This window comes from Mustelus asterias, chromosome 18 (genome assembly GCF_964213995.1).
Source record: "Mustelus asterias chromosome 18, sMusAst1.hap1.1, whole genome shotgun sequence".
NCBI lineage: Eukaryota > Metazoa > Chordata > Chondrichthyes > Carcharhiniformes > Triakidae > Mustelus > Mustelus asterias.
This window is the reverse complement of record NC_135818.1, coordinates 85570491-85597560: the sequence shown is the minus strand read 5'-3', so window position 1 is coordinate 85597560 and position 27070 is coordinate 85570491. Positions and strand designations below refer to the sequence as shown.

The 27070-nt window shown below is 41.7% G+C and overlaps 1 protein-coding gene across 4 annotated transcripts in view; it reads left to right on the top strand.

Annotated features, from left to right (window-relative positions):
• Positions 1 to 26477, top strand: part of LOC144507338 (serine/threonine-protein phosphatase 4 regulatory subunit 3-like) — a 104815-nt gene extending 78338 nt beyond the window's left edge. The window contains exons 9-15 of one of the 4 annotated variants that reach the window (XR_013500070.1): positions 11498 to 11600; positions 18327 to 18485; positions 18597 to 18766; positions 18937 to 19079; positions 20223 to 20435; positions 21904 to 22133; positions 25626 to 26477. Coding sequence is in view for 2 of the 4 variants with exons in the window: in XM_078234503.1 (XP_078090629.1) it covers positions 11498 to 11621; positions 18327 to 18485; positions 18597 to 18766; positions 18937 to 19079; positions 20223 to 20413; positions 21904 to 22133; positions 25626 to 25748 (1140 nt within the window). In the remaining 2 variants the exon portion in view is untranslated. Of the gene's footprint in view, positions 1 to 11497; positions 11622 to 18326; positions 18486 to 18596; positions 18767 to 18936; positions 19080 to 20222; positions 20436 to 21903; positions 22134 to 25625 lie in introns of all 4 variants that reach the window. The other 3 variants (XR_013500069.1, XM_078234503.1, XM_078234504.1) reach the window with 3 other exon arrangements.
• The last annotated feature ends 593 nt before the right edge of the window (positions 26478 to 27070 follow it).

Genomic DNA, 27070 nt, shown 5'->3' with positions numbered 1-27070 from the left:
ATTCTACATGCAGTGATTTCCCCTAGATGCTAACTTTGAATCTGTGACAGTCCAAGCAGTTCATCAAAAGGTGAGGCAAAACACAGTTGGAAAATCCAGCTGGCTTGCTGTCCATCAAGGACAGTAAGTTCTCCTTCAACCCACACACCACTCTGATTTAGAAATATGTTGCTGCTGCTTCATCGTCAACCAGTCAAAATCCCCTCCTCCCTATCAGCATTCAGTACAGACTACAGCATTCCAAGAAGATGACTCACCACCACTTCTCCAGGGCAGTTCGGAATGAGCAATATATGCTGGCCTTGCCACTACATCCCGATCTTATGAATCAACAAAAAAACAAATATTGCAGGACATTTTATCATATCCTTGAACTGAACCCATATTCATCTTCTCCTTGCTGCTTCAGAAATGTTTTTCTATTTTGGGTGATTCAGCTGAATTCTTCTTCTCAGCCAGTTCTATGGGATTGAGGATGACTTGCTGTACTCCATTTTGATGGGTTCTAAAATAAATGATACGTCCAATGTGCAATTTACAGACTGCTACATGCAAGGCACGTGGTGCTTGGAGGATTGGGTGAATGAGTTGTTGGAAGGTTATTGCGTTCCCTCCAATGTCTTGGCTTCACCCTGCATTTTTCCGACGAAGCCTCTTGATGTGTTTGGTACCTTTCTGAATGAACCTTCCCCACTTTGCTCTGTCATAAGCCAGGAACTCACATGAGTTGGCAGGGATTTTGACCTCTTCAGGGATGTTTTGAGAACATTCCGAATGTGTTTCTGTTATATATTTAATTGGTTGCATGATTGCTTTAAAAGGCCGCTTGACTTGATCATGAGATCATTCGGGTGTTTCACAGGCTGCTGTTCAGTTTGTTCAGTTTCATTTTCTGTTCTGTGCAGAGAGCATCTTTCAATAAACCCGTTGTATGTTACTTAGAATCTATGTGTGCAAACCACATCTTTCTCTTTCTGTTGAAAACCCACAGCCCCTAATATAGTTACGACATTACAAAAAGAAAATTGATGACGAGTCGGGGTTTGTTTCATCGAGAACATCAAGAAAAGATCCTAAATAGAAAAAGGGGAGTACTCAGAAGGCAGTAAACAAAAAATGCTGAGCAGTCGTGAGTCGCTAACACCTGCAAGAGAAGTGGTGGGTCAATTAGGATCCATGGGTCCTTTCAATGAAGAAAATGAATCCTAGAGTTGCTATGCAGAGCGTTTTCAGCACTTTACAATTTTATTTACTTGTACAATGAGTTGAACAAAGAAAATTACAGCACAGGAACAGGCCCTTTGGCCCTCCAAGCCTGCACCGACCATGCTGCCCGACTTAACTAAAGCCCCCTACCCAAAGCTCGTACCAGCTTTTCTCAGTACAATAGGAAGTAAAACCAAAATGTTCCAGAACTTGGTTCATCTCGCAAAACTAGGAACCAAAAATTGTGATGGCTTGACAAAGATCTTGGGAAGAGCCTAACTCTCCAAAGCCACGGATCGTTGCAGAAATGTTCAGGTTCCACCAAAGGATTTAAGTGGAAAGTGAAGGTATTGCTCAGTTTGTGGCAATCTTAAAAAGGCTGGCACAACACTGTGAGTTTGGTGAGTCATGAGAAGATGCTCTTCAAGATCGTCTAGTTTGTGGTCTCCAAAATGAGGCTATCCAAAGAAGATTACTAACTGAACACGCATTGATTTTAAAGACAACAGTAGAAACTTCCGTGTCGATGGAACTGGCCTCTAAAGAGGCTTCACAATTTGGTACAGGAATGAAGATCCACAAATTGCGAACTGCCCATAAGAATTCAAAACAGCAACAAGCATGTCACAGATGTGTTAAAATGGGCCATTCAGCAGGTGAATAATGGAGCAACAATAGTCAGTGCAAGAATTGTGGCAAAATGGGTCTCATTGCAAAGGCTTGTTGGCTAGTCAAACTTCCCCTGAGAAGAATATTCAGAAGAAGAAGAATCTGGGTACATTCAAGAAGAACCAAGTTGCATTCTAGATTCTACAAAAATAATTTGAGTTGTTTGATTTTATTTATTATTGTCACATGTATTAGGATACAGTGAAAAGTATTGTTTCTTGCGCATTATACAGACAAAGCATACCATTCATAGGGAAGGAAAGAAAAGAGTGCAGAATGTAGTGTTACAGTCATAGCTAGGGTGTAGAGAAAGATCAATTTATTGCGACGTAAGTCCATTCAAAAGTCTGATGGCAGTAGGGAAGAAGCTGTTTTTGAGTTGATTGGTATGTGATCTCAGACTTTTGTTTCTTTTTTCCAATGGAAGAAGGTAGAAGAGAGTGTCCGGGGTGCGTGGGGTCCTTGATTGTGCTGGCTGCTTTTTGCGGCAGCGGGAAGTGTAGACAGAGTCAATGGATGGGAGGCTGGTTTGAGAGATGGATCGGGTTTCATTCATGACTGTTTGTAGTTTCAACATGTGAATTAGCAACATGAAAGAAAAGAATGAGGACTGTGAAGAAGAGAATGTCGAGAAATATGGTGAAGAGCTTGAACTGAATGTATTATCCATACAGGGTGAAGCACATAGATTCTGGGTGATTCTGAAGTTAAGTGGACAATCTATTAGGATGGAGGTTGATACTGGTGCTGCTGTATCTTTTAATTCCTGAAACTATATACAACAAAAGCTGAATCATCTTCCTTTAAACTAGCTGATGTGATTTTAAAGACATAAAAGGTAGAGATTGTGCAGGTAAAAGTTTACATCATAGTCAACATGGAGATGAGTGGACAGAATTGCATATCCATGTGGTTTGTGGTAATTTTCCAGCTCTATTTGGGATATCGTGATTGGAGAAGATAAAGCTTAACTGGAGTGCTGGCATCAGATTGGCCGATGCTAAAACAGACCTGCAGCACCTTCTGGATAAATACAAGAGTGTATTCAAAGAGACACTTGGCTCAATGAAGGGAGTTCAAGTGAAACTCAAGATAAAGCCCAATACTCAACCAAAGATTCTCAAGGCAAGAGCAGTGCTATTTGCAATTCGTGTCAAGGTCCAAGAAGAATTAGTACGACTTGTTGACACTGACGTGTTAGAGCCAGTTATAATGAGTGACTGGGTACCTTAACTGTACTTGTCATGAAACCAGATGATTCGGTTCGTATTATGGGGCTATCCAAAGAAGAGCTTTTAAACAACCATAAATCCAGAAAAGATCCCTTGATGGGGAAGGTGATGGATATGGTATTGAAAGGAATGATAGCTAGAAAACATTGCACACATCCTGATTTGAAGCCACTTGTGTCAAGAAAGTTTGAATTGACCGTCCAAGGTAGCTAGGTGTCTATTGTAGGAAATCTGTGTGATCATTCCTCCTAGTCTGCATGGAAGAATTCTTGAACAACCACATGAAGAACATCCTGGTATAGCCCAGATGAAGGAATTAGCATGTAGTTGTTGTTGGTGACCAGGCTGGATACTCGGATTGAAGAAAAAGTCGGACCGTGTTAATCCCCTGCACAAATAAGAAATATACCACCGCTGTCTCCTTTTACACCTTGGGAGTGGCCTAAGATGCTATGGCGACAATTGCATGTAGATTTTGCTGGTTTGTTTAAGGATTGCATGTTCTTAGTCATAATTGATAAACATGCAAAGTGACCAGAAGTTATCATGAGATCTACTGCAACTGAACAAACCATTGAAACACTTGATGAATTTTTTGCAAGATTTTGTAAACTGGCACAGATTATTAGCGATAATGGTTCACAGATTACTTCGCAAGAGTTTGAGGATTATCTCAAAGTAAATGGTATTCAGCATATACAATCCGCAACTTATCATCCATCAACCAATGGTTTTGCGGCAAGATTTGTATAATCCTTGAAACACTCTTTAAAAGCTTCAAGAGAGCAAGATTCGTCATCATATCATGTGAATGGCTTTTTGGCATCTTATAGAAACACTGCTCATGTGACCACCCAAAGTTTACCTGCATTACTACTCTTAAATAGGAAGTTGAGAACTATGTTTGATTTGTTTTTACCTGCAGAAACTTCAGAGATAGTGAGTGTCAACAACAATCTCAAGTTGCGAGATGAGAAGTGAGGGCAAAATTGCTCATTTCAACAAGGAGATCGAGTGTTAGCGCATAATTATGTAACAAATGAGAAATGGGTACCCGTCATAGTTTTTGCAAAAAAAGGTCCAATTTCATACACGGTTCAAACCACAGATAAACTAGTTTGGCGACGTCATGCTGACCAATTGTTGTCATCTTCAAATAATTTCTCGGAATCATTTCAGAAATACCAACTTCTTTAGTCCCTCGTGTTGTGAATACTACTACTTAGTTGAATCTGATTTTCCTGTTGATTGTGTCTTAGCTACTGTACCACGTGAGAATGATGCAGAATTAATTCCAAGAGGAGAAGTGCCTACTGAAATTCCAAATTCCAGAATACCATATACAACGAAAGAGGAATAGACATCCTCCTGATCAACTTTCTTATTAACTGTATTATGATTAATGTTGCATAGTACAGTGCCTAAAGTATTATTGATCCTATGTATGACATCGTAATTTTTTGTCTTGACCACAGAAGTAAAGGAGGAGGGATGTTATATACTTAAGTGGTTGCATGATTGCTTTAAGAGACAGTCACATGACTTGGTCCTTCGGGTGCTTCACAGGCTGCTGTTTAGTTTCATTTTCTGTTCTGCGCAGAGAACATCTCTTTCAATAAACCTGATGTGTGTTACGTTGAATCTGTGTGTGAAAATCACATGCTTTTCTTTTTGTTTAATATCAACAATCCCCAAAATAGTTAGGACTTAACAGTTTCCATTGTCCTTCTGGGAATCTCCCATCCCACTGAGTTCTGCATCAAGAAATTGCCTTGGCGGTCTGGTGTCAGGCTTATGAATAACGTCCTGCCCAATGGACGTGGTTTTGAGTGATTAGCACCTCATCCTGGGTATGTTAGCTTGGGAGAAGATGCTGCTGTTGGACCAACTTCCTTAAGGTTCCTGCTGTAGGTGTCTAATCCCCTGAGTAAGAAGTCTCACAACATCAGGTTAAAGTCCAACAGGTTTATTTGACAGCTTTCGGAATGCTGCTCCTTCATCAGGTGAGTGGAGAGTTGGGTTCACAAACAGGGCATATATGGACACAGACTCAATTACAAGATAATGGTTGGAATGCGAGTCTTAACAGGTAATCTAGTCTTTACAGGTACAGACAATGCGAGTGGAGAGAGGGTTAAGCACAGGTTAAAGAAGTGTGAATTGTTTCAAGCCAGAACAGTTAATAAGATTTTGCAAGCCCAGGCCAAATGGTCGGGGTTACAGGTAGTGTGACATGAACCCAAGATCCCGGTTGAGGCCGTCCTTGTGTGCGGAACTTGGCTATCAGTTTCTGCTCGGCAATTCTGCATTGTCGTGTGTCCTGAAGGCGGCCTTAGAGAATGCGGAGGCTGAATGCCCTTGACTGTAGAAGTGTTCCCCAACAGGAAAGGAACACTCTTGCCTGATAATTGTCGAGCGGTGTCCATTCATCCGCTGTTGTAGCGTCTGCATGGTCTTGCCGAAGTACCATGCCTCAGGACATCCTTTCCTACAGCGTATCACAGAGACAATGTTGGCTGAGTCGCAAGATAATGTACCATGTCCCTGGTGGATGGTGTTCTCACATGAGATGATGGCATCCGTGTTGATGATCTGGCACGCCTTGCAGAGGTTGCTGTGACAGGGTTGTGTGGTGTTGTGGTCGTTGTTCTCCTGAAGGCTTGGTAGTTTGCTGCGAACAATGGTCTGTTCGAGGTTGTGCGGTTGTTTGAAGGCAAGTAGTAGGAGTGTGGGGATGGCCTTGACGAGATGTTCGTCTTCATCAATGACATGTTGAAGGCTTCGAAGAAGATGTCGTAGCTTCTCCGCTCCGGGGAAGTACTGGACGACAAAGGGTACTCTGTCGGCTATGTCCCATGTTTGTCTTCTGAGGAGGTCGGTGCAGTTTTTCGCTGTGGCGCGTCGGAACTGTTGATCGATGAGTCGAGCGCCATATTCTGTTCTTACGAGGGCATTTTTCAGTGTCTGTAGGTGTCTGTTGCTTTCCTCATCAGAGCAGATCTTGTGTATACGGAGGGCTTGTCCGTAGGGGATGGCTTCTTTAACGTGTTTAGAGTGGAAGGTGGAGAAGTGGAGCATCGTGAGGTTATCCTTGGACTTGCGGTACAGTGAAGTGTTGAGGTGACCGTCCTTGATGGAGATGCGTGTGTCCAAGAATGCAACCGATTCTGGAGAGTAGGCCATGGTGAGTCTGATGGTGGGATGAAATTTGTTGATGTCATCATGTAGTTGTTTCAGTGACTCTTCGTTGTGAGTCCAAAGGAAGAAAATGCCATTGATGTATCTAGTGTATAGCATCGGTTGAAGGTCCTGTGCAGTGAAGAGGTCTTGTTCGAACCTGTGCATGAAAATATTGGCATATTGAGGTGCGAATTTGGTCCTCATGGCTGTTCCATGTGTCTGGATGAAGAACTGGTTGTTGAAGGTGAAGATGTTGTGGTCCAGGACAAAGTGAATGAGTTGTAGAATTGCATCTGGGGATTGGCAGCTGTCGGTGTTGAGTGCTGAGGCAGTTGCAGCAATGCTGTCATCGTGGGGGATGCTGGTGTAGAGTGCCGAGAAGTCCATTGTGACGAGGAGTGTTCCTGGTTCGACTGCTCCTTGGGTGCTGAGTTTCTCTAAGAAGTCTGTATTGTTACGACAGAAGCTGGGGGCTCCTTGTGCGATGGGTTCCAGGATGCCCTCAACCTAGCCAGAGAGGTTCTCACACTGGGTCCCATTGCCTGATACGATGGGACAGCCGGGTGTGATGGCCTTGTGTATCTTTGGGAGGCAGTAGAGATCGCCAACGTGGGGAGTACGTGGGATGAGAGCATGGAGGGTGCTCTGAAGGTCCGGATGAAAGGTCTTGATCAGTCTGTTGAATTTGCGGGTGTGTTCTTTGGTTGGATCTGCGGGTAACTGTGGTGTTTCTGGTTGTTCCATTGTCAGTACACTTCTTTGCAGTAATCCATTCTGTTCAGTATGACGGTGGCCCCTTTTTGTCTGCTGGTTTGATGACAATGTTGCGGTTGGTCTTGAGAGTGCGAATGGCATTGCATTGTACTTGGGTGATGTTTGGGGCTGTCTTGTGAGTACGGCTGTTGAATCTGGCATTGACGCATCTCCTAACGGCTTGGGCATACATGTTGAGTCGAGGCCAGCAGCCTTCCGTAGGGATCCAATTCGACTTTTTCCTCTTCGGTTGTTGCACCGCGGATCTCTCTGCTGGCTGTTCCCACGGTGGAGACCTCTACTGCCTCCTGAAGATGCACAAGGCCATCACACCCGACCGTCCCATCGTATCAAGCAATGGGACCCTGTGTGAGAACCTCTCCGGCTACGTCGAGGGTATCCTGAACCCCGTTGTACAAGGAACCCCCAGCTTCTGTCGTGAAACTACGTACTACTTGTAGAAACTCAGCACCCATGAAGCAGTCAAACCAGGAACACTCCTCATCACAATGGACGTCTTGGCACTCTATACCAGCATCCCCTCTGTGTTGTATGTCATTGGCAAACTTGGAAATACAGATTTCTAGTGTATAACATAAGTTACAATAAATATGAATAGTTGAGGCTCCGGCACAGATGATTGTTGGACATTGAGACATTTCCATCTAATTCAAATATGTGCCCATTTCTCCCTACCCTCTGCCTTTTATCATTTAACCAATCTCCTACCCAGGTCAATAATTGAATTCCATGAGCTTTTTCTTTACAATACAGACTTTTCAAAGTGGATCCTTATCAGGTATTTCCTGGAAGTCAAAACCATGGACGTTTTCCTGTCTGTGACCTTTCTTCCTCATATATTCACTTAGGTTTATTAAACATGTCCTACTCTTCTCAAATCTGTCGCCCAGCTATGTTATTTCATGAAACCATAGAATGCTGCAACACAGAAGAGAGCCATTTGGCCCTTCGTACACGTGCTTGATCTTTGAAAGAGCTTGCGGAACATAGAGTATCTTTAAATTTCACTTTGTTGGAAATTTAACTTGGTGTCCTTTATTCACTGTTCCAAGTTATCCCTTCAATGTGAAAGTTTTGGTTTTGCAAAGTATTCTCTGACTGAATCATCAAGTCTTGTTAGCTGTAATAGTTGAAATCATTTTGCTTTGTTACAGATAGATTTGAGGATTGATTCTATTAAGTTCTGTGCCACGGTCAGAATGAGTTGTTTGCTACTAAATTACTGCAAATGACACTCAGCTGGCATTAGGTTACAGAAGCTACCACTTAACTCTCCAGATTGACATGCTTTCCTATACGGCTTCCTACCCTAAATGGTTGTTTCCGAGTGGCGAGTAGCCAAGTGCTGGGGTGAAATAGACTAAACAATGCTATTTACTAGTCGTAACCCTACATGAATGTTCAGAATGGTATTTCCTTAAAAATTGAACAACATTGAATAACAACACCAGGTGGCACGGTGGTTAGCACTGTTGCCTCACAGCACCAGGACCCAGGTTCGATTCCCGGCTTGGGTCACTGTCTGTGCGGAGTTTGCACATTCTCCCCGTGTCTGCGTGGGTTTCCTCCAGGTGCTCCGGTTTCCTCCCACAAAGGTGTGCAGGTTAGGTGGATTGGCCATGTTAAATTGCCCCTTAGAGTCAGGGGGACTAGCTAGGGTAAATGCTTGGGGTTATGGGGATAGGGTTTGGGTGGGATTGTGATCGGTGCAGATTCGATGGGCCAAATGGCCTCCTTCTGCACTGTAGGATTCTATGATAATGTCTATGATTTAACCAACCTTCAGTCTCTTCCATCAGACTTCTAGAAGATGTGCATGTTTAACGTAGCCTTTGTAAATTCTGTAGTGCTATGATCCAAATCCCTTGACAGTTCCCTTTGTTGGATAGTTGAAGGACATAAATAGCAGATGTGAATATCTGTGACTGGTTTGAGCAGAATTTTGAATCCATGCCAATGTTTTTATGGACATGTCCTACCCTTCACAAATTCTTCCTGGCTCTCAAGTCAGTTGCCAAGCTATGATATTTCATTAAATCATAGACTGCTGCAACACAGAAGGGGACCATAAACATAAGTGATCATTCTGCTATTTATTAAAGATCACAGCTATGTGGTTTTTGACCACCTGTTGGTACTATTGACAGAGTAACAGAATTACGTCTGCTTTGCAAGACCGCAAGAAACTACAAAATGTTGTAAATGTAGCCCGGTCCATCACGCAAACCAGCCTTCCGTCCATTGACTCCATCTACACTTCCCACTGCTTCAGAAAAGCAGCCAGCATAATCAAGGATCCCACGCATCCCGGACACAATCTCTTTTTCCGTCGGAAAAAAGCTACAAAAGTCAGGTCACGTACCAACCGACTCGAACAGCTTCGTCCCTACTGTCATCAGACTTTTGAATGGACTTACCATATATTAAGCTGACCTTTCTCTTCACCCTAGCTGTAACTGTAGCACTATATTCTGCACCGTCTCCTTTCCTTCTCTATGAACGGTATGCTTTGTCTGTATAGCACGCAAGAAACAATACTTTTCACTGTATCCCAATGCATGTGCCAATAAATCAAATCAAAGTATAGAACCAATCTGGAGTTAGGTCTGGAGCAAACATGTGTGAATCTCTTCCTGCTGAGCATTTCCAGGTATGTCACAGCACGGGGTAATCAAACTCCCTCCACTAAGTCTCAGAAAAATTCCTTATTCTCAACACAGAGACATCAGGTTGAAACTTTTTGCAACCCCTGTGGCTATTTTAAATGATCTTGGGAATTTAATGATGGATTGAGGGCAGTTATCTGGTTTGTGCACTCAGCCCAAGTGAAATTGGATTGAGAGATAGGTCAACAAAACGAAGGAGATGGTCATCGACTTCAGGAAGCATAAAGGAGAACATGCCACTGTCCACATCAACGGGAACAAAGTAGAAAGGGTCGAGAGCTTCAGGTTTTTAGGTGTCCAGATCAGAAAACAACTTGTCCTGGTCCCCCCCATGCCGACACTATAGTTAAGAAAGCCCACCAATGCCTCTACTTTCTCAGAAGACTAAGGAAATTTGGCATGTCAGCTACGACTCACCAACTTTTACAGATGCACCATGGAAAGCATTCTTTCTAGTTGTATCACAGCTTGCTATGGCTCCTGCTCTGCCCAAGATCGCAAGGAACTACAAAAGGTCACGAATGTAGCCCAATCCATCACGCGAACCAGCCTCCCATCCATTGACTCTGTCTACACTTCCTGCTGCCTCAGCAAAGCAGCTAGCATAATTAAGGACCCCACGCACCTCAGACATTCTCTCTTCCACCTTCTTCCATCGGGAAAAAGGTACAAAAGTCTGAGGTCACATACCAACCGACTCAAGAACAGCTTCTTCCCTGCTGCTGTTAGACTTTTGAATGGACTTACCTTGCATTAAGTTGATCGTTCTCTACACCGTAGCAATGACTGTAACACTACATTCTGCACTCTCTTGTTTCCTTCTCTGTGAACGGTATGTTTTGTCTGTATAGTGTGCAAGAAACAATACTTTTCACTGTATGTTAAATACATGTGACAATAATAAATCCAATCAAAGTCTAAACTCTGCTGCTCCCAAAATAAAAAGCCAAAATGTAGCTCAATAAAATAATTTTAGTATGTGTAACCGACACGGTAGCACAGTGATGAGCACTGCTGCTTCCCAGCGCCAGGGACCCGGGTTCGATTCCCGGCTTGGGTCACTGTATGGAGTTTGCACGTTCACCCCATGTCTGCGTGGGTTTCCTCTGGGTGCTCCAGTTTCCTCCCACATTCTGAAAGACGTGCTGGTTAGGTGCATTGACCCGAACAGGTGCCGGACTGAGGCGATTAGGGGAATTTCACAGTAACTTCATTGCAGTGTTAATGTAAGGCTTACTTGTGGCTAATAAATAAACTCTCAACTCTTTGCTGAAACTGTAAGCGAATGTGTATCCCTTTGCTGACAAAGCATACCATACATAGAGAAGGAAAGGAGAGAGTACAGAACGTAGTGCTACAGTCATAGCTACGGTGTAGAGAAAGATCAACAAAGGTCTGACGGCAGCAAGGAAGAAGCTGTTCAGTCGGTTGGTATGTAACCCAGACTTCTGTATTTTTTTCCCCGATGGTTCCTTCCATTGCCACCACTAGCAGCAGCAGACCTGTAATTACCACTATGCCTACACCTTAAATCCCATGTCCAAACACAGTCCAGACTGGAAGAACAAAGTCCACCGTTGTTCTGCCAGACCTTGAAGTATTTTTTCAGAAGTGTAAAGATTTCTTCTGACCAGCCTTTTCAACATCAGGTTCTGCTTCTTGGACTGTGATTGCATGTGTAATAAAATATTAGTAAATAATCATTAAGTTGCAGTCCCTGCGGGTTGTTAGATTTGCAAGGAGTCTAAATTGAAATGTTTTTTTGTGCAGAAAACAGAGAAGACGGAATTTCTGAGTTTCTTTTACAAACACTGCATGCATGTCCTGACTGCCCCCTTGCTGGCGAATACCACTGAGGAGAAGCCCAGCAAAGGTGAGCCATCTCCGTATAATGGTCAGTACCAATCATCATCTTTCTTCAGCGTGTGGCATGCAAATACACTTGTGTCAAAATGTTGAATGGTGATGAAGGGACTTGCTTGTCAACTCAAGTCCCAGCATTACCTGTTCCTGAAATCCAGCAGCACTAGCTGTGATGAGCATTGCTATTAGTTCTTAGGTGGAATGCCTTTGCTTGAGGAAAGGAAACTGAGACCGTAGCCCTTAACTCAAATATGCTGCTTGCCAGTGGGTCAGAACCACTTTGCAAAAGCTACATAGAATTAAAGAGATTGACTTTTGATGGAGAAAGTCAATGGGATTAAATGATTGGAGTTGGGCGGCATATTTAAAGTAAATGCTACAGAATAAGGATAGGGGTATATTTTCTTGCGCTATCTGTTTAACTTTTGTGCATTTTTATTCCTTATGGAGCAGTTTTAAGTTAAGTAAAACTTGATTCAGAGAATGAGGGAGCAGCGAGAGTTTTATAAGGTGTGTTTGGGGGGCTTGAAGTTGCACAAAATTTTAGTGCATCTCAGTTATGTTTGTACAATTCGAAAACGCTGTGCCTTTGGAATTACATTGTGGATTTCAAATTTGTCTGCATGATTGCTTGGTTTTACTGTGCAAAATTCTTGAGATACAGGTTAATATATAGTTTAGCAAAGGGCTCTGAATAAGTTTCAGGGTGTTAATAGCTAGTGAAAGTAGTTGGTGATTAAAGTCAAGTTTTTATTTTTATTTTGATTATTTCTACCTAAAATAACTTTCAATTCCTTAAAATTCATTTGAACAGAATTCTTTTCTTGGCATGTTTTTGAGAAGACATGGTCACTTTTGCCTTGGTCAACATTAAGGGCCCCCAAGTTAGATATATATGCAGACAAAGGCTCTTTTGATTGTATTAACATCCTCCATTGATGTGAATACAAGCAAATATTCAATTGGTGTGCTGATTTTATGTTTGTATGCCAAGTGAACTTGTGTATGTTGATTCTGAGTCCTGTAAGAACAGTTATTATATACTTTTGTTGGACTAGAATGTGCAATTTGAATTTTGTAACCTGATTTTAAGACCATCTCCCCTTGCCTCCCTCCTCCATGTCCTTACTCACAGTCGGACACATGGGATGCTAATTATAGTCAGATTTCACGTCACTGATTACAGTTAAATGATGCTAAATGTTTAAATGGTATATTGGGTAATGGGTTGTTGTGTTACAAAGAGGGCAACCTTGGATTTTGAGGAAAATGATCTGATTGTTTAATATTTTTATGTATGTTTAGAAATTACAATAGTTCTAATTGTGCAGAGCTGCTGGTGTCAGAACTTGTAGAAAACTCATCCATTGTTTTGAGAACCCTGACAGCAGGCAATGCCACTCACTTTTCTGTTTCAGAAAGTCTTGTTGTTTGCCACTTCATGTGGTTTTAGTCCAGCTCCTTATTTTCAGAACCACCTTCCACCCTAATAAATAATCTGTATTCATGCTGTTAGTCATTTTTAACAATGGCAAATATTTGATTTTTTATTTGGCTGTGCTTCCTGTCATGGGCCTGAGGTGAAGGACTTCCTCTAGAGACACCCACACAGTCCTGTACCAAAGAAGAAAGATTAACAGTCTCACTCATTAGTCTTAAAAGGCCGTAGGTATGTAAAGGTCTGACATTAGCTGTTTTGCTCGACAGAAACCGGAAATGATCTCTCTGTTCCTTCTCGTTTACAGAAAAGTCAATATTGTCGCAATAATGAGAGCATTAAAAATCAATGGAATCTTATGCATTTGAACATTGGGATGAACAAGTGATAGTTAATATACTAAGCTACTTTTGTAATCATGGGGAACACTGTAGTATCCAACATCAAGCCCATATTATCAAACTTTGATATTGAAGTAGATGTTCTTGATAAGCTTCAAAGGGCAAAAAACCCATAAATATTCTAGCTAGTTAACAAATCCACTGTAAACTCTGCAATCAAAATCTATGTTCCGAAACACCAGTTGTCCAGAATTCTTTTGAGCAGACCCAAGCAACTCGTGGCTTTTTCAAGAAGAAGTTAGATATAGCTCTTGGGGCGAAAGGGATCAAAGGATATGGGAGGAAGATGGGATCAGGCTATTGAGTTGGATGGCCAGCTGTGATCATAACAAATGGCGGGATTTTCCAACCCCTGCTGCATGTTTACCATCACATTGGCCGGTGGTGGGATCTTCCAGTCCTGCTGATGTCAATGGCACCTTCTGTTGTTCGCCGGCCACAACACCGGGAAACCCATTACAGGCGTGGGGGGGTGGGTCACCATCAGCAGGACCAGAAAATCCCACTGGCAGGAACGGGCTAGAAAATTCAGCCCAGTATTTGAATAAGTAATATTGTTATTATTACTGCTTTATAATGTTTTACCATTGTTTTATGCTTTGGATAAATATTTATATCTATGGTGTTTTCCGATTCATGCACTTGGGGTTAGACAATGTATCACCATTGTACAATCCAGAAAATTCCAAATTGCAGAAATGACTTGGTCCCAAGCATTCTGGATCGGAGAGGTTACAGTGTGATTGTGATCCACTAGCTGTAATTTTCAAAGAGTCAATGAAAAGAGGGATTGTTTTCCTGACCATAGAATCGTAGAAACCCTACAGTGCAGAAAGAGGCCATTCGGCCCATCGAGTCCGCACCGACCACAATCTCATCCAGGCCCTAACCCCATATCCCTACATGTTTACCCGCTAATCCCTCTAACCTATGCATCTCGGGACACTAAGGGGCAATTTAGCATGGCCAATCAACCTAACCCGCACATCTTTGGACGGTGGGAGGAAACCGGAGCACCCGGAGGAAACCCATGCAGACATGGGGAGAATGTGCAAACTCCACACGGACAGTGACCCAAGCTGGGAATTGAGCCCAGGTCCCTGGAGCTGTGAAGCAGCAATACTAACCACTGTGCTTCCGTGCCGCCCAATCTTGAATCTTTTTTGGGAGAGGTGATATCTCAAATTGGTAAGGGAAACTATCTGTTAACTTCCAGGTAATAAAAGGGCTGTAATAAACTATTGCACAAAAGATTCTTCACAAACCTAGTTCAGTAGATATCACAGGTAAGACCTGGATATGGGTTAGTTACTGGTTGAAGCAAAGAGCAGCAGCGAGCCAAAGGGAACTTTCGTCACATTTGGATCCATACTCCCCTTTTTGGAATGCATAAATAACCTGGACTTGCAGTCTCAATGCAAACTAGTCAGAACTGACAGCACAGAGGCAACGCAGTTTGTACCTGGACTGATTGAAAGGTGATATTCAGTGATGACAAATGCCAGAAACTGCATGTATTAGAAATTTTAAAAAGCACTTGTGATAACAAGGGGAAGATTTACTGATACCTGGAGTGCTGGTTGACTTGTCACTGTCTAAACACTGAGATAGGGCAATAAACATTAAAGTGCAGAAGATGCAACACCTGCCTTTTACTTTCTTCCTTCATGGTCCAGGACCCTAAAAGCACTTTCTAATTGAAACATTTAAATGTGCTTCTTTTAATGTAACTTGTTGTATTCACTGCTAATGATGCAGTCTCCTCTACATTGGAGGAAACCAAATCCAGAATGGGTGACTGATTTGCAGAGTATCTCTGGTGAGTCTGCAGACATGATCCCAAACCTCTGGTCACCTGTCATTTTAATTCCCTACCCCATTCCCACTCAAAGTACGACATCACAGGAAAGCAGGTAAGTGATTGCTTAGTGAGTATTTTTCTTTTTCTCTCTTCCTAAACTAGGACACTTAAAGAAAAAGCCAGAATTTTTAAAAAACGTTTGGGGTAAATATAACAGGTGAACTAATAAAAAGGTCCAGAGGTCGTAGTTCAGATGAATAGCTAAATAAAGTAATATCTTAATTCTAAAAGGAGGAGTAGATTTTTTTCGATCATGGATGAGCAACTGAGCCCTGTACTTGCAATTCCTGCATCATTAAAGTTTTAAAGGTTATTTATTATTGTCACAAGTAGGCTTACATTAACACTGCAGTGAAGTTACTATGAAAATCCCCTAGTTGCCACACTCTGATGCCTGTTTGGGTATTGAGGGAGAATTTAGCATGGCCAATGCACCTAACCAGTATGCCTTTCCGACTGTGGGAGGAAACCGGAGCACCCGGAAATCCACACAGACACAGGAAGAACGTGCAGACTCCATACAGACAGTGACCCAAGCTGGGAATCAAATCCGGGTCCCTGGCACTGTGAGACAGCAGTGCTAACCACGGTGCCGCCCATTTCCGTGGGAATTTCAGGACGCTTCATGTGTCTTGGGCGATCACCTGTGTAGGATATGTCTTCACCTGATTCAGAATCTAGCTTATGGTTTCTGAACTTGGGGGGCAGCTGGAGTCTGTATTTTTTGATGCTAACTGATCACTCATCTTGTTGCAGTTCATGGAATCTTGTGTACAAAATTGCTGCCTCATTTGCCTATCGAACATTGGACAGTGTATTTCAAAGTAATTAATTGTATGAAATATAAAAATAATACTCTTGACTTATCTGTTATTACAAGACATTGGCAGGTGCTTTATCATGATGGAAATTAAATTAAACAAGATGAGTCAGTTAGTAAAAGCTCAGAAACCTTATGAGTTCAGATAGGGGACATTTACTACATGTGATCAAGACACAAAGAGTGCCCTGAAGTTCCCACAGGAATGATGCAGGAATTGCAACCACAGGGCTCAGAAATTACATCTAGCCTGAAATGGTGATGCTGAGTGACTTGATGTTGGCACAAAGGTGTAAGATAGGTAGAAGGGCTAAATAATGAAAGTGATTGCAAAAGAGACCATTGTGTTGCCTCACCACATAACCTCAAAGCTCAAAGTTTATTCATTAGTCACAAGTAAGGCTTGCATTAACACTGCAATGAAGTTACTGTGAAATTCCCCTGGTCCCCACAGTCCGGCACCTGTTCGGGTCAATGCACCTAACCAGCACGTCTTTCAGAATGTGGGAGGAAACCGGAGCACCCGGAGGAAACCCATGCAGACACGAGGAGAACGTGCAAACTCCACACAGACAGTGACCCAAGCCGGGAATTGAACCCAGGTCCCAGGCGCTGTGAAGCAGCAGTGCTAACCACTGTGCTACAGTGTCGCCCACGGAACGGCACAATGATAAATAACCTTATCACTTAACTCCTTCATTTTAGTATGTTGTTAGCATTTTGTTTCTGTTCAATGATTCTGAAAAATACATTTGAATTCAAGAGTATCTAATGACTTTCAAGTACAGTGTCCATTGTTGTCTGGACAAATGAGGCAGCCACTTTGACCAGAAGATAATCCCACTGACAGCAATAAGATGAATGATCAGTTGGTACTGTTTTTTAGTCCTATTGCTTGAGGGAGGAATATTGGTTAAGACACTGAAAATTCCCTGCACTTCAAAAAGTATCATGAATCTTTATCTTGAACCATTGGAGCAGGTGACTCCTACCTTAAAGCAGTACTACAGTGGCATGTCTGCTTCAGTGTGCTTCAATCCACAATCTTCTGGTGAGTGAAAGCAAAGCTGACAGACTGAAAAGTAGATGATTGTTTCCTTCATTGAACTTTGTTGAGAAGCTGAGTACTATATGATCATGATGTATGATTAGTTGAAGCTACTATAAAGAATAACTATGTTATGTACCCGTACATTGAGTAATCATGTGGTTTTCATTAGAGTACTAAATACAAAGTACATCTTATACAGTACATAATTATCTTTTTACTGTATCCATATATTTCCTGTAGCTACTTATCAACATATTTTGTGGACTTGTTCTGTTAGGAATATCGATCTATCACATTTATATAGCATCCCTTTGGTATCTTAGACATTCCAAGCATTTTCACATTGAACAGAATTATACTGTGCAGTGACTGTTATGTGGACGTGCACAGCAAAGTCCCACAAGCTGCAAAGACATGAATTACCATAAGCTTCAGAGATCTTTTTTCAAACAAGGCCAAGTATGGGAACTTGTTAAGAAAGAAAAATAAATTTGTGACTTACACATGAAGCCACTTGCTGGGTTATAAACACTGAACTCCTGTAGTTTGAAGCTTTGGAAACCAATGAGTTCTCTTTCAGTGCATTGCAGTTTGTTGCATTAATATTGTCCACTTTTCTTTTTGACTTTGTTACACTGTAGTTCTGTTTTCACACAAAATCAGAATTCAGATCAGATAACTGATTTATAGCTTATTGGTTGCAATTTTTTTAGGAAAAATATTGTTTGTTGTTTAATAGTACAGAACTTGAGTATTGCTGAGCAAAAACATAGGTCGAAGCTTTTCGTCTTGCACTCATCAGGACACTTTGCAAGAATACTAATATAAGGGTAAAAAAAATTATGCTGCGTGAGAAAACTATTTATACTGTGTGAGAAGAGAATGGTGATTGGTTGGCAAGTGACAGCCATTTGCTGATTGATTCCCCAGGGCAGTGCCATGACCAGTCAGTAGGGTCAATTTCAAACAATTCTTGGCAGTTATCTGTCAGTCACCGTCAACTGGTGCATTCTTCATTGCCAGCCAACCAACCAGCATTCTCTTCTCATACAGTATAAATTATTATTTTTCCATCATACTGACTTCAATATGTCTTTTTTCAGCAATACTTAAGAAAATATTGTTTTAAAAGTTGGTCAACCCACATTCTTATTTTGCTCTTCAGATGACTTCCAGACAGCTCAGCTTTTGGCCTTAATTTTAGAGCTACTCACCTTCTGCGTGGAGCACCACACCTATCATATCAAGAACTACATTATAAACAAAGACATTTTACGGAGAGTGCTTGTACTCATGGGCTCAAAGCATGCCTTTGTGGCATTGTGTAAGTCATAGTTTGATGATTTCTTTTTAACTTCGTCTGCTGTCCTTTGTAAAATTTAGCTTTATGATGTTCAACATTTTATATTTCAAGCTGTATTTACTTAAATCTCAGGTGCACTTCGCTTCATGAGGAAGATAATTGGGTTGAAAGATGAGTTCTACAATCGCTACATAATGAAGGCCTTTCTGTTTGAAGCTGTGGTAAAGGCATTTCTGAATAACGGGTCCCGCTATAATTTGCTGAATTCGGCCATCATTGAAATGTTCGAGTTCATCAGAGTAGTAAGTATAGCTATCTGACTGACAAGTAAAAGAAGGTGAAGGTGTGGGAACTGGGGTAGAATCGCAGGTGCCATATTGTTCTGCTGTATCTAGTCTCAGTTACAATTTAATGGTAATGTTTGTAGGTTTTTGTTAAAAGCTAAAGCATAGCATCTTATTTTTCTATACAGGAAGACATCAAGTCTCTAACCGCCCATGTCATAGAAAATTACTGGAAAGCACTTGAAGATGTGGATTATGTGCAGACATTCAAAGGACTGAAACTTCGTTATGAGCAGCAAAGGGAAAGGCAGGATAATCCAAAACTTGACAGGTGAGCTTTTCAATAAATATTATTTCTCATCCTTGAGAACTCAGTGCAAACAGCACAATCCATTGGATGAGACAAAACTGAGGATGGAAAGTGTGAAAGAAGGTGAGAAGTGTGAAAGAAAGGTAACGTTCAAAAAGTTGTGGTTAGAGAATGCCAAGTTTTTAATTTAGAACATTGGGTATATAAAGCAAAATTGAAAGAAGTGTGGAAGTTTCACAGTTTTGTTGAGTTAGGAGTTAAGAGTTCAAAACAAAAATGTTATAGGTGGGTGCCTCCATGGTTTGTAACATAAATCTGCTAAAACAAGTGGGACTTGTGATGTGATCTTGCCTCATTTCTGCCAGACCTCTTTTTTAAAGATCACAGACAGTACACTGATCTAACTTACTTTGAAACCTGAGCATCATGCTTATTCATGTATAATGCTCTCAGCATTTGTGGTATCCAGTGGTGTTGGTGTGAATCATATATTTATGTCCAATGATCTATTATTGGTAGGTAGACTCAGGATAAACACAACCTTAAGTTGATCTTTCTCTACACCCCAGCTATGACTGTAACACTACATTCTGCAATCTCTCGTTTCCTTCTCTATGTACGGTATGGTTTGGCTGTATAGCACGCAAGAAACAAGACTTTTCATGTATGTTAATACATGGGACAATAATAAATCAAATCAAAAAAAAATGCAAGAGCTAACATTCTCTTTCTGTCTGTCTGTCTCTCTCTCACACAAACAGACACGCGCCATCTCTATCACCTCTCCCCCCACTCTCTCTGTCTCTCTTTCCCTCCTTTTTCTGGTCTGATCTGCTGGCTGCATTTCAAGTAATTTCCGACAACTAAATGTCAAAGAGTCACCCACGTAGCGCCATATATAGTAACCTGGATAAGGACTGCAGATTTAATTCAATTTCATAGAGAATATTAGCAAACCAATTGGGTTTTTAACAACAATCCTGTAATTCCATGTTGATAAACTGGGAAATCTATTCCCAGTCTTTCTTTCCAACCAAGTTGAAATCTCATTGCCATGGTGAGATTGGAACTCCAGTTATCTGGATTACTACTCCAGTGAGGTAATCACTACCATTCCTCCTATGTTAAAACCTTCTCATGTTTTGTTTCATTTCCGGCATACAGCATGCGCTCCATCTTACGGAATAACAGGTACCGACGAGATGCCCGCACCCTGGAGGAAGAGGAGGAGATGTGGTTCAACACGGATGAGGATGAAATGGAAGATGGAGAGTCAGTGCTACTCCCAACTGACAAGTCAAAAAATGATGACGAAATCATGGACCATTTTGGCAAATTTATGGAGAGGAAAAAATGTATGGAATCTGCCAATTAAGTGTAAATTCTTTTTTTTTATTACTGGACTGCAGGAATACAAAAAGACAAGTGGCTTTTGAGTTGAGCAGTATGCTCCAGTGCAACAGATTTGGGTACACGGTGGTGGGGGGGGGGGGTGTGTTAGATTTGGTTTCTGCAGCCCCGGGTTTGGGAGGTGAGGGTAGAAATGAAGCTAAGTCCCCACTCTGACCGTTTATGCAGTAATTACTCCTGGGAAGTCTGCCTATGTAGATGTCAAATGACCGAATTGACCTCGGCAATGATGTCCCAGCCAAAGACCAGTAGCTCATTGATCCCCACTCTCTCAAGAAGATTAACCCTTGGGTGATGGGCAAAGGGATGTTTCTGGCATCTATGGAGCCACAACTTGGCAACAGTCAGCACCCGCAGGAGAGACAAGAATAATGGAAAGAAGAGATATAGTGGATACAACTCAAGATTGTGGAACAACTAATTATTATATTTTGTAAATATGAAATTATGCATTACACATCAAATGAAACATTTATCTAACTGAACCGAGTTCAGGCCTAGCATAACAAGATTAATTCTTTATTTTATTTTTTTGTTTCATTATTAGTATCACAAGTAGGCTTACATTAACATTGCAATGAAGTTACTGTGAAAATCCCCTCGTCGCCACACTCCGGCGCCTGTTCGGATTCACTGAGGGAGAATTTAGCATAGCCAGTACACCTAACCAGCACGTCTTTCAGACTGAGAGAGGAAACCCACACAAACACAGGGAGAACGTGCAGACTTTGCACAGACAGTGACCCAAGCCGGGAATTGAACCGGGTCCCTGGCGCTGACAGGCAGAAATACTAACCACTGTGCCACCATGCCGCCCATTCCCATGCAAAACAACAGAACAGCCAGTAGATTGAGAGGAGCCTGATTAACAATGGCGGCGGGGGGGGGGGCCTTGGGGTTAGACTCTGCTGTTTACCATCTGTTCATTTTTAAATTGAAACAAGTATCACCTCAACACTGTTTGATCCCTGCTCCTTGTGTTGTCACTATCGCAAGCTCTCAAGCTGACTAGTGGATAATTCTGTTCCCTCCAGGACCTACTGAGAATATGTCCATTATTGCTAACATTCTGTTCTGATTTCACTTTTGTGCAGTGTGTGAAATTCACTACATAAAATACAGTATGCAAATATAGTAAAATACAGTAATAGTTACTGCCTGAATTATTTTAGCTTTTCTTTGTGAGTTTAGTTTTACAGGAGGAATTTATTGGGAGTACTAATGGCAGAGAAACTTTAATTTGAGCGTTTAATCATCTTACAATTCCTTCACTTAATTCTCCTGTAAATCTAGTAGTTCAATTTGTCACACTTCTGATTTGAAGTGATGACTTGGGAACATGTTGAAACATCATTTTCATGTATTAAAATTAAATTGTTGGTTTTGTAAATATTTTAAATGTTTTTGAAGTAAATTATGCACTTGCTCTTTTTAGTGAAGGACGGGGACGAGAAGGAGGTCCTGACAAAAAGTACTCTGACAGGGAGGCAAAGCCCCAGCTTTAAGCTTTCCTTCTCCAGCACCAGCAGTGGAAGCAGCAAGTCCAGCCTCACCAGCCAATCAGCCTCAAGTAACTCACCTGGATCGCCAGGTTCCCCGGGATCTCCAGGGTCACCTGGAACAATAGCCAAAAGCACACCTCATATGGCAGCTATTACCACCAAGGTATTGTATTTAAATTAATGATTCCTCAAATCCTGGGGGATTTCAAGCATAATTGCTGCAGCCTCTCATCTCCATCTGATTAACTCCCTCATCAAAGTAGTATTCACTATGCATTTGTTCGCATTGTAGTCAAGTCGATCCTTCATTGCTTTTGTGTAATTGTATTAATAGAACGTTAACTCCAAAATCATCATTATTCAATCTCAAATCTTATAATTCGGTTGTTTTCTGCAAAGGTTCATCTTGTACAGGGAGAAAGCAAGTGCTGAGCTCCCTCGATCTTCAGCCAGTTGCTTAGCCTCGGTGTAACCCTAAAGCCCGTCATGATAACTGGGGATTATTGCTGTCTTTTATAAAATGCATATCAACCAAATATACACGTGCTAGACTGGAGACCCAAATGGATCCTGCAGTGCCAGGACTTAAGGACTTTCTTGATCAGATGAATGCCCTTCCTCATCTATAATTATCTTGTGAGCTGAACCATGATGTAGTTGCTACCTTTTATTACTTTTGTGCCCAAACCATGTCTTTTTTGAAGGCAACCCATTCTTCAGCAAGTTTTTTCTGCCAACCTTTTGTTCCAGTCCACCTAGCCCAGCTCTGTTCTTACCCCATTGAAGTTGGCCCTCCCCCAGTTAATTATTCTTACTCTGAATTCCCTATTAGCCTTTTCTTTTGTCATTCTAAACCTTACAATGTAATGATCACTGTTTCCTAACTGTTCCCCCACTGACACTTGATCTACTTGGCCCACCTTGTTTCCAAGAACCAGGTCCAACAGTGCATCCTTTCTTGTTGGACTGGACATATACTGCTGTAGAAACTTTTTCTGAGGACAATCTAGGAACATTCGCCCCTCTCCGCCCTTTACACTGCCACTGTCCCAATCTACATTTGGGTATTTAAAGTCCCCCATTATAACTACAGTATAATATTTGCATCTCTTTGCAATTCATTGCAAATATTTTCTCTAAATCCTTCCCACTAGGTGGTGGTCTGTAGACTACACCGAGCAATGTAATTGCACCTTTTTTGTTCCTTAGCTCTAGTCAAATTGATTCTGTCCCTGAACCCCCAGGGACATCTACTTGGGGCAAAGAATTCTATGTCTTTACTAATATTGCTTTGATCATTTGATCACAGCAGCATTTGGGTTAATCTGGCCCTTTTTCCTTCTTTTATAAAGAATCACTGTCAAAATCTTTAATTTTGCCATTCCGGGATGGTGCCTTGAGGCTACAACTTTGAACCCTTCAATGTAACAACCACTTATCACTCTGCATTCTCGTGGTATGCCCCCTGCTAGTTTTCTAAAGCTGTGGCTTGAGGTAGCCCATTGTGTGGTGATTGGATAAATTATTTTGGGCAATCTGTTGTCATCTGTTCATAGCACAAAACACCTCTCAAATATTGCATTTCTGTGTCGCCCTGGCTCAGTTGGTAGCGCTTTTACTGAGTCAGAAGGTTGTGTCTTTAAGTCCCATTCCAGGACTTGACCGCAACAATCTAAGCTAACACTCCAATGCAATACTGAGGGGATGCTGCACTGTACGCAGTGCCAGCTTTTGGATGAGACTCTAAACCTAGTCCTGTCCACCCCCGCAGGTGGACATAAAACAGCAGAGGATTTATCCTCATTGTCCTGGCCAATATTTTTCCTTTAATCAACATTGCAAAAAACAGATTTATCTGGTCATTATCTCAGTATTATTTGTGGGAGCTTAATGTGCACAAGCTAGCTGCGATGTTTCCTACGTTACAACAGTGACCATTGTTCAAAAGTAGTTAATTGACTAAAGTATTTTGGGACGCTTGGTGTTTGTGAAAAGTGTTATATAAATTCAGGTCTTTTGCCCTGTTTTCAGAAAGGTCGCATTTTAGAACATAGAACATTACAGCGCAGTACAGGCCCTTCGGCCTTTAATGTTGCGCCGACCTGTGAAACCAATCTAAAGCCCATCTAACCTACACTATTCCAATATCATCCATATGTTTATCCAATGACCCTTTAAATGCCCTTAATGTTGACGAGTCCACTACTGTTGCAGGCAGGGCATTCCACGCCCTTACTACTCTCTGAGTAAAGAACCTACCTCTGACATCTGTCCTATATCTATCACCCCGCAATTTAAAGCTATGTCCCCTCGTGCTAGCCATCACCATCTGAGGAAAAAGGCTCTCACTGTCCACCCTATCTAATCCTCTGATCATCTTGTATGCCTCTATTAAGTCACCTCTTAACCTTCTTCTCTCTAATGAAAACAGCCTCAAGTTACTCAGCCTTTCCCCATAAGACCTTCCCACCATACCAAGCAACATCCTGGTAAATCTCCTCTGCACCCTTTCCAATGCTTCCACATCCTTCCTATAATGCGGCGACCAGAACTGTACGCAATATTCCAAGTGCGGCCGCACCAGAGTTTTGTACAGCTGCAACATGTCATTATAGTTCCGAAACTCAATCCCTCTACCAATAAAAGCTAACACACCGTACGCCGCCTTAACAACCCTATCAACCTGGGTGTCAACTTTCAGGGATCTATGCACATGGACACCGAGATCTCTGCTCATCCACACTATCAAGTAACTTACCATTAGTCCAGTACTCTGTATTCTTGTTACTCTTTCCAAAGTGAATTTTGTATTTGATTATGAAGTAACAGGAGCCAGTAGCAAACCACAAATGATGTGAGCTATTTGTTGCATTGGATTAGTGCTACTGACCTGATGTTTGGATCATCTGATCCAATCAGTGCTTGGAAGAGGAGTGTAATATTCTCCTTTGACATCCAGATCCCTTGTACCGTGCATAATTGTGATTGTCTAGTTGACATCCTGTGGAATTTCTCATGGTGAGTCATGAATAAATTCAATACGGAAATCTGGAGAAACATGTTTACCCAGAGAGTGGTGAGAATGTGGAAATCACTCCCACGAGGATTGGTTGGGGCAAAAAGCGTAGGTTCCTTTCAGGGGAAACTAGATATTTGCTCAAAGAAGGAGGAGGTAAAAGGAATTGGAGGCATGATGTAAGGAGCATAAATACTGGCATGGACCTATTGGGCCGAATGGCCTGTTTCAGTGCTGTAAATTGTAAATTCTACATAATATGCAAAAATAAGGATGGAAAGATGCAATGAACTAAGTGGATACTGTTGAGTTCCTCCCCCAAACAGTACTGCAGGTATTCCTATACCACATGGATTACACCAATTCAAAAAGACAGCTCACCACAACCTCCTTGAGGGCAATTAGGCATGGGCAATAAAAGTGCTGGTTGAGCCAGCGACACCCACCTTCTATGAAAGAATTTTTTTTTGCAATTCTGGCCTCCTGGGGTAGTCATGAAACTTGGTGTTTTTTTCAACCGAACTCTGATTCCCAGCAACAATTCAGAATAACATGAGTGATTTTTGTTCTACAGACAGCATTTGAAATGTGTTGCCCAGTATTTTACAGCTACCTGTTCAATAACTCTTTGTTGTGCAGGGAGGTCTAATCGGCCTTGTAGATTACCCAGATGATGATGAGGAGGAAGAAGAAGAGGAGGAAGACAGTGATGAAAAAGAACAATCGGCGCCTTTGACAAAGAAATCCAGGCTTGGATCCTAATGATGATCCCCTTCAGCCTTGCCCAGTGACACTTACTGACCTGCAAAAATCACCAGACTCAGAAAGGTGTCTGAACCATTCTGTCCCACACAGATAAATGTACACGTGGAATTCTGCTGATCAAGTGCCAATCCAGCGAAGCAGGAAACAACAAAACAAAAGATCAGAACAAAGGATTTGGAACTTGTTGACACTCAAGTGTATCCAGGCTTTGACCTCACTCTACCCCCTTTCTCAGGGAAGGAAGATAAAAAGAAACAGCAGCCAGTGAGGGTGGAGAGTTTTCTGGTGCTACAGAATGTAGCGTGACCGGCTCATTTTGATTCGGTCTGTAACGGTGTGTGGGAAGGTCATTGGGAACCGGAAGGACACAGAGTTGTCCAGCAGTAATTCCTCCCTGGAGTGCCAGCAGTTTTCTCATATTCAAAGACCTGCCTTTCCATTGTATATTCAGGACATCGATGGTCACGATGAAAGAAAACATTTTAAAGGAACCTCTGTTGGGAGGGCTGAGAGTACACAGTTTTTCTCTTTTTAACCTGTGCCCTTTAAAACTGCATAATTTTTTGAGAAAGAAACTCCCATCCCCTCTGACTAAAAAGTGAATGGAATTTCTAGATGTGATCATTTTTGTTTCATATCTTGCATTTTCTTCAGTTTTTTTTCTTGAGTGTACACTTAGTTGTTTAAGTATATTTGGGACCATTAAAGAAATTTTGATGTAATGTATTTCCCTCTGTTGTACTGGAACCCGTCATTGCGTGTGTTTGTGTGCGGGTGGGATTTTGTGGTTGGAACAGAAATTGTTTAGTTGCATATAAAAGGTGGATTGTTTAATTTTCTTAAAAAAGCTGATACATACTGACCATTTCATACAATGCTATTTTGATTACCAGTTGTACCTCAAGTTCTTTTTTATGGATATGGAAACAAAATTAACTTAAGAATTAGAAAAGGCTTGTGATAAAAGCCTGGCTGTTTACTAGGGTCCACTATGTTTTTGCTTACATTAATATTTTGTACTTGGAGGTACAGGGTACAATTTTGAAAGTTGCAAATGCCATGGAACTTGGAAGTGTGGTAAAGATGAAGGAAGATAGGAATAGACGCCAGGGGCATAGACAGGCTGGTGGAATGGGAGGACACGTGGCAGATAAATTCAACAGAGGTGGGTGAGGTGATACATTTTGGTCAGAGGGAGAGACAATACAAACTAAACGGTACAATTTTAAAGGGGGTGGATGAAAGATCTGGAGATGTTTGTGCACAGATCATTGAAGGCGGTAGAACTGGTTAACAAAGCAGTTACTAACGCATCTGGA